Genomic DNA, 18,407 nt, shown 5'->3' with positions numbered 1-18,407 from the left:
ATCTTTCCATTCCACACTGTATGGAGATGCCTGTTCTGCATGGTCGACATTTCAAATGTCGATCATATGGTCTCGGCCATATGGTCTTCAACATTCTGAAATGTCAACCATGTGATGGGGACCCAGACTTAAGGTACTGCAAGGTACATCTGACATTGCACATGGAACAGCCGATGTCAGCCATAAAAGTGATGTCTGCACATACCATCCTCAGAACTGAATGCCCCAGTCACAGAACGTCAGCCCAAGAGGCAATTACAAAATATCCACTGAAGAGGATGAACCAAGGGGGAAGGAGGGTGGGATAGAATACTGCAACATAGAAGAGAAGGACATCTATGGTTATGGTAAGATTTTACATAACTATTCTACGTTCTTCTATTCCCATGTTACAGTATTCATAACATGAGGGAGACTACCAAAGCGCACGAGTGAGAAAGGGGATAGGAGCCCAAGAAGTCTCCATAAAGTCATGCAGAATTGCTCTAGCACATCCTGCTCTGGACCTGATGATAGAATCCAGCTTGTAGTGTTTTGTAAATGTATGGACAGAGGATCAAGTAGCTGCTTCTGGGATAGAAGCAATGTCCAGGCCTTTAAAGAAGGCTCCAGTGGAAGCAACTGCTCTAGTGGAGTGAGCCTTAACAGAGGAAGAAAGAGTTTTCCACTGAGAAGAGGTAGCAAAAGGAAATTGCCATAGAGATCTGAGATTAAATAGTATGTTTAGAGACAGGCTTTCCCAGTGCCCTGGGGTGAAAGGAAGCAAACAATTGCTTAGACATTCTAATGGATTTGGTTTTATCCAAATAGAATCTGTGTTGTCAGTGTATATCTAAAGTATGCAGCACCCTTTCACTGGAGCTTTGAGGAGAAGGGAAGAGGTGGGTAAGTGAATAGATTGATCGAGGGACAAGTCATTAACCACTTTAGGCATGAAGGAAGGGTTGGTATGAAGGGACACCCTATCCTTGTGGAAAATCAGAAAAGCTTGTAAAGCCATTAAAGCTTGGAGTTTAGAAACTCACCTAGTAGAACTAATGGCTACCAGTAAAACAGTTTTCCAAGTGCAGACTTTTAGGGAGGAAGAGTCAGCAGGCTCAAAGGAAGTCTGGATCACTTTTTCCAAAACAAAATTTATGTCCCAAGGAAGAGGAACAGGTTTCCTGGGAGGGCTGATGTAAAGGACGCTTTTTAAGAAAAGTTCAATCTCTAGTCTAGAAGCTAAGGGGAGAGTCAAAGGCAGACATGCAGAAATGGCTAATAAATGGGATTTAACTGAGGAATAAGCCAGTCCAGCCTTGAATAGCTCACACAAGTAAGAAAGGACTAGGAGAATATCCACAAAAATGGATCTAATCTCTTAACACACCAGATGGGGAGCCTCTTCCATTTGAACAAGTAAGATCTCCTTGTATTAGGTTTCCTGGCCTTCTGCAGGACTAGAAGCACATCCTCAGAGAAGAGGTGTCTGAAAGGAATCAAAAGCCTATCACCCACAAGGTAAGGTTCAGTGGTACTAAATGTGGGTGAATGAGAGCTCTCTTGTCTTGTGTGAGTAGATCCACCCTGTGAAGTAACATGTGATGATTGCTCTTGGCTAAATGCAAAAGAAGAGGGAATCAATGCTGTCTTGGCCAAAAGGGGGTCACCAACAACATTTTTGTTGTTTCCTTCTGTATCTTCAGCAGGACTTTCAGAATTATGGGGAATGGGTGGAATGCAAAGATAAACATCTCCTTCCATGAGAATGATAGGGTGTCTACCTTCCAAACCAGAGGTTGTGGGATGCTGGCACAGAACTTTAGAAGTTGCCCGTTCATTGAGGAGGCAAAGAGATCTATTTGAGGTGTATCCCACTGGTGAAGAACGTCTAGATACACATCCCTGTGGATCATCCATTTGTGGGCCTGTGCAATGGATCTGCTCAGTTTCTGCCTGAACATTTTGAGCTGAGAGAATACAAACAGCTGTCAAAGTTGCCTTTGCTTGAAGAACAATCTCCCAGACTTGGATTGCTAATCTGCAGAGTAGATAAGACTTTATCCCCCCTGCTTGTTCACATACCAGAGAATAGTTGTGTTGTCTGTGGGCAGCTTCAAAGGGCCTGGTAGAAGAGATGACCTGAAGGCTTGAAGGGCCAGGATCAGAGCCCTCATCTCTTTAATGTTGATGTGTTGCTTCCTTATGGAGGGAGACCATGGGCCTTGGACCTTTAGGTTCCCCAGAGTTGCTCCCCAACCCAGATCTGAAGCATCTGTGAATATTTCTTATATTGGAGGAAGTGGCTGCAGGGTAAGTCCTGGATTTTGAGAACTTTGTTGAATCCACAAAGCAAGTCCTTCTTTAGGCAAGGAAGACGTGGAAAGGCAAACTCTAGAGGATAAGCATGCTGAGACGAGAGTGTTTTCAGGTACCACTGGAACCTTTGCATGTGGAGTATGGCTATGGGCAGCATTGGTATAACCAAAGCCATGAACTCTAGCATCCTGAGGAATTCCCTGGCAGTCAGAGAGGACAAAGGAAGTAACTGTTGGAAGTAAGTCTGGAGTGCTTGCACCTTTTGTAAAAGCAGGAAAGCCATCATAAGGTCTGTCCTTATCCTGCAACCTAGGAAAACCTGGTCCTGAGAAGGAAAAAGGAAACACTTGCTGTTGTTAAGGGCGAATCCCAGACTGAGGAGCAAAAATATGGTGGTTTGAAGTTTCTGTTGCAAAGTGTCTGGATGTTCTGCTTGAATGAGCAGGTCATCCAGGTAAGGGTAGATGAGAATTCCCTGGAGTCTATAAAAGGCAGTGACAGGAAGCAAACACTTTGTGAATACCCTTGGAGCCATAGAGACTCCAAATGGTAAAGCACAGAACTGAAAATGAGGAAGCAACAGAAAAACATAAGAATTTCCTGAATAGAGGGTGCATGGGAATGTGAAGGTATGCATCCTTTATGTCTAAGGAAACCAGGCAAGCCTGAGATAGCAAGAGTGGAAGCAGAGTTTGCAGGGTGACCATCCTGAAGGCAGGGACTTGAAGGAATAGAATTAGTTGGGACAAGTCTAAAACTGGTCTCCAAGGACCATCTTTCCTTGGAACTAAGAACATCCTGGAATAGAAGCCTTTCCTCTTTCCAGTGAGGGAACCTCCTGTATGGTTCCTTGTATTTGCAAGTCTTGAATGACTTGAGGGAAAAGGTGGATCTGGTCCTTTGGGGGTTGTGGAATCCCTATGAAGGAAGGAGTGGTTTTCCAAGTCATGTAGTAACCTCTTGTACAACAGACAGGACCCATATGTCTGTGGTAATGCTTGTCCATTTTGAAAGGAAATGAGAAAGGTGCTGGCAAAGAGGGATTTATGAGAAAGTTGCCAGGTAGTCAGAGACAACCTGGCTTAGCTGAAAAGGGAGCCTTTTGAGTAGATGATGGCTGAGACCTAGGAGGCATCTGCATGTGTGTGTGCCCTTCTTGTGTTGTTAGGAAGGTGCATGGGTCTTCTTCCTTACAAATTTAAGTCTAGATGGGTAGTTCCTATGGAATTTAGGAACTGGGGAGACAAAAATATGCTTAAGCTCTTGAAGTAGGGATTTGAACATGGCTGCAGCATTAGAACCAAACAGGGTGGTGTTGTCATAGGTTCATAGGTAGGTACTAGGCTATTGGCCCTAGGGTCTATATAAGCCTAGCCAAAGGTTACCCTGGCTTTCGCCACCCAAGAAAATTATTTTCCTGTGACCCTGTCAAGCAGAGCCACAGAAGTGATCCCTGGGGTGAATTTCCTATCTCCCATCCAATCATCAAGATTTTTCTTGAAGAGTGCTAATGAAGAGCTTTGTTTGATATAGATAGGTAGTTTGTTCCAGAGTATGGGAAGCCTCTGGGACAGGAATCTATCCCTCCAGCATGCTCTGTTTATTGTGGTGACAATGTCCCTAGGTCCCTAGAGTGTGTAGCTCGAAGGGATTGGGATTTCTTTAAGTGGAGCATGTCCAAGAGTTCTGGGTTTGACATAGCTTTGTATGTTAGGCAGAGATCACCTCTGAGTAGGCAATATGCGACAGAGCAAAGCTGGAGTCTTTTGAGACGGTCTGCATAGGGCATCTGTTTGAGGCCATTAATCCTCTTTGTGAGGTATTTCTGTGGCCTTTCCAGTTGTTGTAGATGTCTTGTGAGTTACATACCAAAAGGGGCATTGTACTCTATAATGGGTCTAATGAGTGACGAGTAGAGGGGAACAATGACCTCTTTTTTCCTGGATGAGAAACCTTTTGTGATGAGGTGTGCCACATAGGATTTCCTGACTGCTGTGATGATGTGATTATCAAAGGAGAGACTACTGTCCACCTGTGTCCCAAGGCCTTTTATCACACTTTCAGTGTTAAGTAGACTAACGCCTATGTGGTAGTTCATGGGTACAGAGTTTTTACCAAAAGGGTTGACAATGCACTGTTTGGCATTGAGCTTGAGGCCATGGCTTTGAATCCAGGCATCTGTTTTAGTGAGGCCCCTGTGTAGGATGTCCACATTGTTAGGAGTTTTCATTATGGCTCCTAGTTTGCAGTCATCTGCGAACTTTGTTAGCCAAAGACCTTCTGTGTTAGCTTGTACGTCAGAGAAGTAGACACCAAACAAGAGAGGACCCAGGACTGAACAATGTGTTACTCCACTTGTCACTGGTCTGAAGTTGGATTTGGAGTCTGCTACTTTCACAGTATGGGTTCTGTCAGTGAGCCAGTTGGTAACCCATCTTGTGACACAGGGATTTATACCTAGTTTAGTGAGTTTATCTATAATTCTAGAGTGGGGGATGGTGTTGAAAGCCTTGGTGAGATCTAGATGGGCTGTGTGAACCACCTTACCCTCATCTACGGCTTTGGTGACCACTTCAAAGATGTCTATCAGGTTTAGGAGACATGATCTGCCTTTTACAAACCTGAACTGGGTGGGGTCCAGAGTTTGGAGACTACCAATGTCATTGTTTATAAGTTCCATGATGATACATTCCATAGCCTTGCAGACCAGGCTCCATGATGATACGTTCCATAGCCTTGCAGACCAGGCTCATCAGGCTAATGGGGTGGTAGTTCCTGCGGTCCATGGTGGCTCCCCCTTTGTGGAGTGGATAACCGTCACTGTGCACCATTCAGTGGGCAGAAAGCCTGAGATGAGGCTATGATTGAACATGGTACTTAGGTTGGGTGCCAGTTCATTATGTAGCACATGTAGAATGCAGCCTGGGATATTGTCAGGTCCCATAGGTGCTGTGTTGTTGGCTTTGGAGAGTGTGTTTTTTTACCTGTGCAGCCGTGATTACAGGAATTTTGCATTCTTCTGGTATACAGATGGACCCTTTAGGGGATGACAGGGGACTAAAGTTAGCACTGAACCTATCTGTCAGAATGTTGGCAATATCAGTTGGTTCTGTATATTTAGTGCCATTGTGCTGTAACTCAGAGCAGATCAGAGCGTTGCCATTGAGATTCTTGACATAGCTATAGAATGCTTTGTGGTTGTCTTTAGAATCAGTGGCAATTTTGGTTTTGTAACTAGCTTTGGAGGATTTTATGAGGGATCTCAGCTTCTTACTGAGGCTGACCAGGGAGTTCCTCCAATCATGGGATTTTACTCTTTTTTGCAACACGTTTCTTTCTTCTGTTGTAGAGTTTGTTTATGGCAGGGGACCACCAGATTGGCTTCCCTTTTTTGGAGGGTAGCATCTTGGTTCTGTTAGGTATAGCATGATCCATGCACTCGTGTAAGTGGTTATAAAGTGCATTTGTGTAGGATTCAGCAGTCATACCTCTATTGTCCGTCAGCATGGGTGTCATGAAGTTTGCCAGTTCTGTCTTAAGAAGCGTGAAGTTGGCTTTGGAGACATTTTTTACGGTGGTTTCCCTAATGGGGGGTGGGGGCGGGATGTGAATGTCTAGGGTGATTAGCTTGTGTTCAGATCTGATCAACAAGGTCCTGACCTCTGGTGTGGAACACCGGTTGACCATGTTGGTAATGACCAGGTCTAGGATATTGCTGCCCCTGGTGGGGGTGTGTGGATAAGTTGATCCAAGGTGTTGGAATTTATGAATTCCAAAAAACGTTGAGCACAAGAGTTGGTACATGAGTAATTTTCCCAGTTAATGGTGGGGTAGTTGAAATCGCCCATTATTAGGGTGTTAGGGTGTACCCTAATGTTTTCCAGTTTATCAAGAAATGAGGAGTGGGAATCCTGGGGCATGGTGGGGGATCTGTAGCAAGCTACAATTGCGGTGTTGCCCAGAGTTATTTGCAATTGGATAATCTCACATGCATTATGCTGAGCAACTAGCCTGGAGGTGTGGCTATCCTTAATGAATATAGACACACCTCCGCATTTAATGTTTCAGTCCAGGTTAGGTGGCTGAAAGGTGTGGTATGAATTCTAGCCTGGTAATGCATGGGTGCTATCTAGAGTTTTGAACCAGGTCTCTGTCACTGCACAGATGTCGATGTTTTCCATTGGAGTGCCTCAGATGACTGCATTTTGAGGTTTAGACTTCTAGCATTTAGTAACATTACCCTCAGATTTTGCTTGCTTGTATCTGTTACTCTGGTGAATTTGTCATTTGAACCTTGCCTAAAAAGCACTATAGGGGTGTGGCAGCAGCCTTAGCCAGTATCTGGAATCCCAAGAGCGACAGATGCAGGCCATCTCTGTTAAAGCATCATGGTGTGTCAATCCCATCATCCCAGGCAGACAGATACTGGATCCCCTTTGAATGACACCAGAAGCTTAACCAATTTTTGAAGTCAATCATTTTGTCCTTGTACTGTGGTATCATTCCGGATGATGGCAGGATGCTACTCAGGGATAGCTCATACCTGCCTGGGCACCAAGATCGCACAGCTACTCCATGTCTCTTTTCATGTAGTCCAGGGAGGTACATCTTAGGTCATTCACACCAACATGGACAATGACAGAGTCATATTTGTACTTGTTGTGGAGTGACCTGAGTGCGTGCATTATGTGGTGGATCCTGGCACCTGACAGGCAGCTGACAGTAACTTTCTCCTTGTTTAGCCTGGTGAATGGAACATCAGTGTGCCTGACTATAGAGTCACCTATGACTAGAGTGTTGGGTACGTTGTTATGCCTTATGGGCTGTTGTTTAGTGGCACACTGAGTTTGTGGACTATGTGTCATTTGGGTTGTGTTGGGAGGTGGAGGTTGCTTGCGTTTCTGCTTTGGAGGTCCCTGTTGCTTGGCCAGATTTTTATTGAGAGCCTCAGAGAATGTAGGTGTGTGTTTTGTGTTTCTATGTGTGTGTTTTGGTGGTGTAGGTTTTGAGGGACTATGTGATGAGTGTGGTGTGGTGCAAGTGTTTACCTTCTCTTGACTGTCTAGTCCAGTCTTGAGTGAAGAAAGATTTGCTTCCAGTTTGGTTATATAAGTGAATCTCTCACAGGTTGTTGTGTTGGGTGGTAGGAGGAGAGGGTTGTCTGTGTACATGAGGCAATTGCTGCATTGCCTCAAAATGCCCAGATTCATCAGGTAGACAGGAGAAAACACCGGCAGCTGACCCTTAGACATGCCTGGATAGGTGCTTATTTATTAAGTACTAAAAGCTGTTTTCCTCTAGACAAGTGAGGGAAGTTGAGTGCTGTAGTAATTTGTAGCTTATTTAGTGCTTAGAATGAGTTATGAACAAGTGCTGAGCTCAAAGAAACAGATTTGAGTGCTGCAACTAAAAACTTGGCTAGTTCTAAGAAACAAAATTAAGCTAGAAGGCCCTCTAACACAGAAAGGCATGGGGGCTCAGAAGCTTACAAACAGTCCTGGATACAGCAAATCTGTCCAGTGGTGCATCCATAAGTTTTGCTTTGAAATCTTCAAGCAAAGGCTGCAATCTCAGCCAGGAATATCTCCTGAGAATAGAACCAGATGCTGCTGATCTTGCAGACACCTCAGCTGTGTCATAACTGCATTTTATGGAACGCCTGGTAACCTGGGATGAAACTGCCAAGAGGGAACAAAGCTAGGATTTTGATGCAGAGTCTGGGAGATCTGTCAGCAATTTAGAGGCCTGTGAAAGTAGGGCCAGAACATACTTATACATGTGTCTGATAATTAATGGCCTTAAAGGCCAGAGTAGAAGAGGTGTAGGCCTTTTTTCTAATTCTCTCCATCATTTTACTGTCCTTAGCTGAGGGCAGGAGGTTGGTGGAGGGTAGTAATTTGGTGGTCTTATTAGCAGACAGAGAGATCACAGCTGGGTCTGCAAGAGGAAATCTGTACAGGTGACTACTGTCTTCAGGAACCTTATAGAACCTGTATGGCCTTTTAGGACAGGAGGTTGTGAATCAGAGTTTTTTGATGCTGCAAGAAAGGCATCTTGGAAAACTGGCAACACAGGAGGAATGGCTGACTGAGCAGGAGAATCTAATTGTAAGAGGTCATAGTACCTCTTTTGTATTTCCGAGACCCTGGAGCTTTCCCACTTGAAAAATTCCCTCATTCTAGAGATAAGTTTCTCCAAATGTAATATCTTTTTCTGGAGAGTCCCCACCATTGGAATCCACTTCAGGGAAGGCATATCCCAGAGGAGAGTCTGCTTGAGTGGAGTAAGCCAGGGACTCTTCTGAAGATGACTCATCTTCTTCAGAGGCCTCTTTTTCAGCAGATATACTCCTAGGTGAAGGGGACATAAATGATGCTGGAATAAGTGACTGCAAAGTTGAAGGCCTAAGTGTCAGGAAAGCATTCAAAATCCCTTGAGAAAAAGGCTTGCCAGTCTGGGGAAGGTTCACGACTAGAAGACACATGTTTTTGTTTGTGTTTTCTCTTGAGAGGAGGGCCTACCCTAGGCTGGGGTGGAAGGGCTAATGCAGGCCTATGATCTGGACCCAATGCAGGCAAAACCTCAATGGAAGGGGCAGGAGAGGTACTCAGAGGAACGTTTGAAGGAGTGAGCCGTGTTTCCCCCTTACCAACCGTAATGAATGTCTGTGATACCTCTCCAGGCATGCTGAAAGTACTCTCCCTAGCGGCTTCTAAATCAGTACTCACTGAAGGAGGAATACCTGACACTGTATGTACCTCTGGGCCTTTACCGGCCTCAAGAGGGATGTTCAGGATCACAAGTGCAGCTGAAGATTCAGGCCTAACGTTTTTTATCTTTTTCTTCGGGGCTCACTGAACAGACCTGGAGTACCTTCCATACCTAGCGCTAGTCACTTTAGTTTGTGGTTTTCAAGATATATGTTAAGGGTGGACAGACAACTGTGGAGTGCTTTAGGGATGAATACCTGACAGATGGCACAGGCCTTGCAGTCATGACTGGATCCCAGACAGAAAAGACACTGGTCATGGTTGTCTTTGTGTGGAATCTGTCTTCCATAGTGGCACTTGCCCTTCTTGGGTGACATTAACCTCTAACAAGCATGGAGTAGCAAAAGCATAATATGTTTTTTCCCAACTGGGCACTTATCTGAATTGTAGAAAATACGGTGATCAGACAAACAATGGAAATTGTCTTTTGAACTGATGGCAGAGAGGTTCACAGGATGGTAAGTGGAGACGTCACTTTTATGGCTGATGTCAGCTGCTCTATGTGCAGTTTTGCATGTACCTTGTAGTAGCTTTACTCTTTTGTATACTGGATGTACATTCTGGTCGCCTAGGCGGAGATCTCCCCTCATGTTATGAATACTGCAACATAGGAATAGAAGGACAGAAAATGTTATATAGTGGACTTGAGAGCAGTGGGAAAGTGTTTTTAGCCTGCATTGTTGGTGGGGGGGTGGAGGGGTGGAGTGGATGAACTAAAATTAATTTATACCATAAGAACTGGCACACAAATTGAAAAAGTATGCTTGCTACAAGTGATACTACAAATCTTCAACTACACAAATATGTAAATATCCTTGCTGGTAAGAAATATAAACTAGATTAAACTAAAATCAGGAAGTTTTAGGGTGTAAAATCTCAGCAACGTTACTAGCAGAGTGGCCATTTTAGGATCCTCTCAGTGGTTGCTGGTGTAACATGCAAATTAGAAATTCCTGTATTAGAAAATTGTATTTCACTATACAATCAATATATGACTGTCTCTTCCTTAAGGAGAAATACACCCAGAAAAGAATGTGAGCAGCTAAAAGCACAGGACTAATACCTCCTAAACAGGCCAGAGAAAACTTGAACCCTTACATTATTTAGTCGGTGTCCTGAAGGTAATGCAGGGGCAGGCTGAGGATGTTCCATTGTTAGCGGGTTTTCTGTGACCTAGACAGAAAGATGAAGAAGTTATAAGGGGGAAATGATAAACATCCTCTGCATTGATCTATATTCACATATAACAACTGGAATATCACACAAGTCTATCCTAAACAATTAGTAATAACATTTTCCCACAGGTCACATAATGCTAATGTAGTAAATATAACAAAAACAATTCAGTGTATATCGTGGCTGACACAATTAACTTCAAACATGTTAAATGGATATTATGTTATCCCATAAAATATGTTAAGAGATGTTCAGAAACTAGCATTGTTATCAGTTATCTGCCAAATGAATTATTTCAAGCAAAATATTTTGGGCTTTCAATGATTGAGAAGAACAATGATGACATGCAAAATATAAACACATGGAAGATACACAAATAATATACTACAAACCCTCATTAAGAGTTACAGAATTTAATTACACTTCACTGAATGTCAACAGGAAGTAGTACATAGCATGTTCATAATTCATTAAATATAATAAAAATGTTATATAAATGCTTCCCAATGCTGTTATTGAAACTATCAGTAGTAATTTATTGCACAGTTTCAGCTGAGAGTTCAAGACCCAATTCCCCAGGTACAGGCTATACAAACAGAGTAAAAAAATAAGGATAAATAAAGGTTCTTACTGCTCAATATCATCTGCTTGTCCAGCTTAGAAAATGCATTAACACTGACCAAAGTAAGGAGTCAAGAAAGAAGAAATGCAGATTCATTTTTATTTACAACAAAACCGGATTCTTCTTTGAAGGCTGAGAGAAATAATCTAGAACAATTAATTTCAGTCATATGGCTTTCCAGAGGGAGATGAGAGTGGCAGCATGAATGCATTCCGGGAGACACTTTTACCTGTGTTCCCAAATTGTTTTAGGCACTATCATATGCTACAGAAAAAGCCTTCAAATCAGTAGCTGTCAAGCTGAAAGCCCCCCAAAATGAAATTTACAGGCATAAAAATGTAATGTGGTGATGAGGCAAACATTTCTATAAATCTTGTAATAAAAACAGAATTGGAAATTTGCTAACTTAATTAAATTTACAAATGTGAAGGCTAATATTCAGTATTATGTCAAGAAACAAACAGAGGAGCATACATCTATGAACGACTCAACAAAGGTACGTAATTAACATTCAGCTCAAGTTTGAAAATAGTAGACCAGAATGAGTGCTTTCTTGCTGTTACAAAAGTATTTAACCAGGAAGATAACTAACAAAAAGTTTCCAAGAAATAAAAAGTCTCATGGTATAGTGCCCTCAACAGACTAGCTTAACATCAATGACAAACATTTATTGATCCACAAAAGACTGAAGGTACAACATTGTTACCTGTTGTACTGTTCCTCTTCTTCATTTGCTGCATATCATAATTTAAGAACTGAATTACACAGACCACTGTAACCCCTCCCCCTTCTTCCTTGATGACAGCATGATAACTAGCCTGGTTGTGCAAGAAAGAAGCAAAACATACAACTAATTTCATGTTCACGAGACAACAGAAATGGCCAAACCAGTTTTATTGTATGGCTTCCAGTATGCTTTGCAATGTGTTACAGCAGTGAACTAAGAAAGCTACTTTTGCTTCACTAGACATTTATAAATTCACCAAGTATAAGAAACTTTGAGTGTACCCTGGCATTTAGCATAGAGGATTAACGCTGTCTGCTACTAATGAACTGCTTCTTGTAGTATAGGACTTGATTACCACAGCATCCAGTGATCCAACAATTGGAAAATTGGTCTAGGCAGTCAACGATCTCCTCAAACTTCTTAACAGCACCAATGATGTAATGTAAGTAATCTCTGTGTGACAGTTGTGTACTGGGGTAAACGTCAAAACATGGAGGCCGCACAGGGATATATTATGATAAATCTATGAATGGGGTTAATTTCCTGTAATTAAATGAAAATAGAGAGCTGGAAATCTTCTAAGGAGTAGTGTTGTCTGATACTCTTCCTACATTTACAAAAGAAAAACAATACCATGGCTAAGCCTTGTAGAAGTTTTTTAAAAAGTTTATTCAAGCAAGTTAAATGAGCTGATTTACAAGTGTTTTGTTCTGAAGGGCAAGAACGCTTGTGTTCATCAGTTCACATCAGAGTAAGAATACTTGTTCCTTCCACCATAATTTTGATTTTTTGTTTTGTTGCATGGATGGTGCTTTTATGGATATTCTTCTTGATTTACCAGAAGTCAATGCACCCCTACATAAAGCAGGTGCTCTTATCTCTCTCTCTCTCTCTCTCTCTCTCTATATATATATATATATATATATATATACATACAAATATATATAAAATCAGGCACTTGGCAAATATATGATGCAAAATCAGGGAAGTTTTACAAAATCATGGCCAGTTAAGAGCTATGCTCATACATTTTATGACCACACATTCCTAGTCCCCACTGAGACTACACAGATGATGTTTCCAGAGACAGAAGTGCTGTTTGCAACAAACAGCAAGACTCAGTACAGCACTAGCAGATAATGTGTTCATCCCTTGGATTCCTTTTACCCATAACGGTACATTTGTCAGAGCACTTTGTATTGCCTAGCAACAGCATGTGAGATGCAAACTCATATTTGCACAAAGAACATGGTTATGTGCTTTTAACTACATATAACAGTGTTCCTGCCCCATTATGTGGTTTTATACCATATTCAAAAGAACCTTAAACATCTGAAAGCACATCTGTCTGTCCCTAGTGCATTAGAAAAATGTAATATACATGACAAAAGTATCACACCTGCAGAGAGAGATTACGATTCTTTGACAGCTCTACATATTTTCTCGTCTCCCTTTAGAGAAGAAGGAACACTAGATGACAGCATGTAGCACAAGACTAAACAGCTGGTTTATGTAAACTTACAAAGAGTGTTCCAGAAGTTGAACTCCGGAGGGAGATATAAAGATAAATTGTGATCTGAGCCCCCTCTGGTGGTTCATTGCTAGAGTATATGCAATTTAGCAGTTAACTGAGATAACCTAGGGACTAAATTAATAAGGGGCTCTGAAGGAAGGAAAGCAGAGAAGAGACGAACCTTACATAGGAATGACTGTAATAAGCAGCAAAGGATTTAGAGTTAATAGCAAATAACAGTTACTGCAGGAGATGAGTACACAGATCAAACCAGACTGCTTTTAAGGCTAAGCCATGCAGACAGCACTTTCTTCGTATTCTGAGAATTTTCATTATTCCTACAGAAACTACCTTATTATATGTGCAGTCGAATATTTTAACACAGAATTTTAGAAGTGATGCAAAACACACCATGGGAAGGTAGTGAAAGCAAAATAAGGATAGCATAGATAAATTAAAAATGCTATAACAAATTAAAAATAATATTACAACAGTGGCTGCAAATTTAAAGAAACTGCTACCAGGTAGAAAACGATAATGCCAATATTGATACAGATGTGTGGTGTCCGTCTAACTTTTAGGGATCAGAAGCACATAAAATTTGATGGGGTTGCTCCCAGACCCTCTGATTACTCAATATCATCTCCATGCCTATCGAGGACATGTTCCAAGTTAATACTTTTGCCTTTTAAAGTGTATATATGTTTTGGTGTTTTATTTTTTACATTGTCTTTCCTTGTTACCTTACATCTTCTAGTTCTTTTACATGAAAGTATTAAATCATTCTTATTGTTATATCCTGAACAGAAACAGCATGTTGTTTTCAATCAGAATTAAAAAATAAAGGTCTGTAATGGTCTGCAGTTGTGTAGGGATGGTATGTGGTCCAAACCACATATAGAACTCAACACAATTCATAGAAGTGCCTTAACTAACCTCTCTAAAGTACTGTCATACACTCCTGCATATGTGGATTAGTCTAGGTACTTAACAGAAAAAAAATACTAGAAAGCAATACTTGGATCAGTGGGCCCAATACATAAAACAGCATCCCCAATGCACTGTGAACAGTGACATTGTGCCAAGCAGAATACTGATGTGAACCCAATATACCAAACAGCATCCCCAATGCACTGTGGACACTAAAATTGTGCCAGGCAGTACTGATGTGGACCCAGTTTAGCAAACAGCATCCCCGATGCAATGTGGACACTAATATTGTGCCAAGCAGTACTCATGTGGACCCAGTGTAGCAAACTGCATCCCCGATGCACTGTGGACACTAACATTGTGCCAAGCAGTACTGTGGACCCAGTATACCAAACAGTATCCCCGATGCACTGTGGACACTAACATTGTGCCAGGCAGAATACTGATGTGAACCCAATATACCAAACAGTATCGAGATGCACTGTGGGCACTAGCATTGTGCCAAGCAGTACTTATGTGGACCCAATATATCAAACAATGTCCCCGATGCACTGTGGACACTAGCATTGTGCAAGCTAGAATAATGATGTGGACCAAATACACCAAACAGCATCCCCACTGCACTGTGGACACTAACATTGTACCAAGCAGTACTGATGTGGACTCAGTATACCAAACAGCATCCTAAATGCACTGTGGACACTAACACTGTGCCAGTCAGAATACTGATGTGAACTCAATATACCAAACAGTATCCCAGATACACTGTGGACACTAACATTGTGCCCAGCAGTACCGATGTGGACCCAGTATACCAAACAGCATCCCCAGTGCACTGTGGCTCTAACATTGTGCCAAGCAGAATACTGATGAAAAACAGTATCAGCTTGGAAGCACAACACAATGTGGCACTTGGTGCAGAGGATGTCTGGCAGAGGAGCAGAGGATTGATGAGCCATTAATGAGTTGTTTTTTGTGTTTCAGAGGTACAGGGTTTGATTCCTTCAGCCTCCATTTCCTAACCTAGTAATTCTGAGCAAGTCACTTAATTAGACAGTGGTCTTGGACTTAGTCAGAAAAGCTCCATTGACATCAGTGCTCTACCCTGGTCAAGAAATACAAATAAAATACAACAAAATAATGTTACATAAGTCCATACCTGTATAGGGAGTGCTTTCTACAGTATGTGCCAAGCAAAGAAACACAGCATAGCAACCTAATACCCCACCCAGTGACCAAAGACAGTTTTCATCTATGGAAATTCCACAATCAAATGTTCCTCTAAATTGCACAGTATGCAAATGACACCATGTCCACCGTCAAGGCAAACAAGGAGGAAACCTTTATGAATCACCCACTGCCATGACAATGGAGTAAGGAACATCCACTGTGCTATGCTATCTTCACAATCCTGAACAGCTGGCAATATTGGAATAGAACTGATAATTACTAGAACACTGTACCATTCAACAGCTGACTAGCACCTGCACAGGACTCTGGATGCTGACACAATTGTCCACACATCTCTGCACAACAGAAGTAGGTGTCTTTTACAGTGCTGTTACACATAACTTCCATCCTTACCCTCCTTGCCTAACAACATCATTATGAATGCCAGGACTGATGTGCTGGGAGTAGCATAGACTAAGGAACAATACGTAAGAGAAACCTGTCTAGCATTAAAAGTAAATGTCTGGCACAAGGGGTCTGAGGCAAGATCACACCTGCACAGGTATGGAAGGTGAAAATGTACGTTTACATATGGCAGAGGGCTAGCCCATTAGGATGGGTGGTAATGAAGGTTCATCCTTTCATGCACATTATAATACCACAGGTAAGGTATATTTATCACATTTTGGATAAATATTTCATTAACATAATTATACTTGTAATGAGCAAGGTATTCACTATACAATACTGGGAAGACAACTATGGGATTAAGCAGTGTTTATGTCTGCTGAATAGGAGCAAAGTGCACTTTTGTGCACATGAACATGTGTGTTTGTGTGTGTGTGTTGGTGTGTGTGGCTCATGCATGATCATTGTTAATTTGCCTTTGGCCTGATTCAGGTTAATGAATCATTCAACATTCATTAGGGCTTAGTGCAAAACACCTATATGATACTATATATAATGTCAATTAACAAGGTGGCTCAATTTTATCCTGCTAAAGTACCATTACTTCATACATGCCTAGCCATTACTATTGTTTGCCACAGTTTTTGATGCATGCATTTTCACAAAATAAATGTATTTCATAACCCTTTTAAAAGCATACACAACAAAATATGCTTAAGGTCATAGGGCAGACAGTGCTAGTCATGCAGGATATATATTTTTCTGGAAAATGACATAATAAGCTTTCTAGATGGGGCATTTATCTGGCAAGCACCTCAGAACACCCCTGTAGTAAAAAAGAGAACAGAAATGGCTGATCTACTACAGCAGCAGGAAATAATGACTCCAGCTAAAAAAAAAAAAACTTGGCACATTTCCAGATATTTCAAGAAGTTTTGCAGCAGTAAAAATCTGGTTATAGCTGAGAACATTCAACCTTAGTAGTGTATCTCAGTTTCTGTCAAGATGTTATGCCAGCAGTATTACTTGACTCTGTCATGTCAATTTGACAGCCTCAGGACACTGAAAAAGTGGTTGCAACTTGGTAGCAGTCAGTTTGCACAGAATTAGTCATATGTTGTGGCTCTTAACTGGCTATTTATTTTCAATGTTAATTCTATCTGTAGGGGGAGGCAGGTATTCACCTCAACCCCATCTCACCCTCAATCTTAAAAACAAAAATTGTAGGCGTAGGGGGTCAGGTGGTTGTGGAGGGTATTAGTTGTTTTATAAAGAAAACTATCTGTTGGTCTGTCTATCTTCCTATCATTCCATCTGTCTATGTGAGTAAGTTATTCTACCTAACTGTTGATCCCCAAATGGAATGACTTTATTTTCAACAGCTGCTGCATTTTATAATGTTTCAGCATGGCTCCTTCTGGCCAGGTGCTTGTTTATCAAAGATGAGGAAACATTTAACAGAAATGCAAAGTAAACCTACCCCAAGGACTGCAACTACAGGCAGGAACCCAGTTTAGTCATACATAACTCTACTACAGTATCAGACGTTGTGCTGTCTCCACACCAGACCATTTCAGCTCCACACACAGCACCTTAATACATGGAAATGCCTTTAAGTCAGCATGCAGAAATCCACATAAATTCTGAAAAATATTCAAAACTTCTCCCCATTTGTGAAGGGAATATGCATACTCAGGCCTCAATATATGATTCTGTATATTTTATGACTTTACAATATTCCATGTAAATCATCTGAAATGATTTAGTTGTCATATCTCAAGAATTTTGTTTTATTTTATTTTTTTATTTTACATTTGTTGACCGGGCTGGTCCAACTGGATTTGAGTCCATTTTCAGTAGAGGTCCAGGGAGAAAAGCTCCAAAACTACATTCATTGATAAACAGAAATTACTCTTAGTTAATGAGCATTTACAGTAGCAAGTTCTTTCAGGTGCAATAGTTAGGACTTAAAATACATACTAACTGACAATTTAGTTGTGGACTAAAATTATAGAGCAGGAAAGGTGGAAGTACTAGAAATAGAAGGAAATGTTAGTCAGGGTTTATGCAGGGGCAGAGCCAGTGAGTTCTAAGAAAAGTTTTGAGTCGGGTTTTAAAGCAGTGAGGAGAGGTGATGGAAGACAGATTGTCAGGAAGAGAGTTCTGGGATTTTCCAATAGTATTCGAGAACAAGGAGTTACCTGCCAAGTTGATGGATTTACAAGTTGCTGTGAGAAGTTTGTTAGAGGAACATAGGCTTTTGAGGTTACAGTAAGGAGTTATAAGGGAAGTGATTATAGGGGTATTAGTGGGTTTACACAGGATTTTTTGGCCTAAGGCGAGTTGATGAAACAAGATCAGATTTTGCAATTCAAGCCATCCTAATTCCTTTAAGTTTTTGCAATGGTGAGTTCTAAAAGTAGAACCAGAGGCAAATCTGGTGATACTGTTATAGACAGCAGACAGTTTATTAAGGTTAGTTTTGGAGAGGTTAGTATAAATTGGAGAGGCATAAAGGAGCGTTGAAACCAGATGGGAGTGGGCAATGGAGGTTCTGGCCAGTGGAGTAAGGAATGGTTTGATTCTATATAGGGAGCCTAGTTTTCTGTTGACTAATTTTATAGTATTATTTATGTGAAAATCAAAGGATAGGTTGTTATCTATCTCAACTCCAAGCAGCCTGGTGGAGGGGTCTGGAGATATGCCTGTGCCATTATTAGACAGGACAGAGAAGTTGAGAGGAGGGGATTTGTGGGTGGGGGAGAAATGTAACAATTTGTTTTTTTAGTGTTT

At 41.4% G+C, this 18,407-nt stretch overlaps 1 protein-coding gene across 1 annotated transcript in view; it reads right to left on the bottom strand.

The window, feature by feature from the left end:
- The window catches only part of RAVER2 (ribonucleoprotein, PTB binding 2), a 2,410,893-nt gene that overhangs the window by 12,702 nt on the left and 2,379,784 nt on the right, over positions 1–18,407 (bottom strand). The window contains exon 18 of the mRNA XM_044085561.1: positions 10,167–10,241. Within this exon, the coding sequence (XP_043941496.1) occupies positions 10,167–10,241 (75 nt within the window). The remainder of the gene's footprint in view (positions 1–10,166; positions 10,242–18,407) is intronic.

Source organism: Protopterus annectens, chromosome 10.part0 (assembly GCF_019279795.1).
Source record: "Protopterus annectens isolate FY-2018-M chromosome 10.part0, PAN1.0, whole genome shotgun sequence".
NCBI lineage: Eukaryota > Metazoa > Chordata > Ceratodontiformes > Protopteridae > Protopterus > Protopterus annectens.
This window is presented reverse-complemented; position numbering and strand designations above follow the sequence as displayed.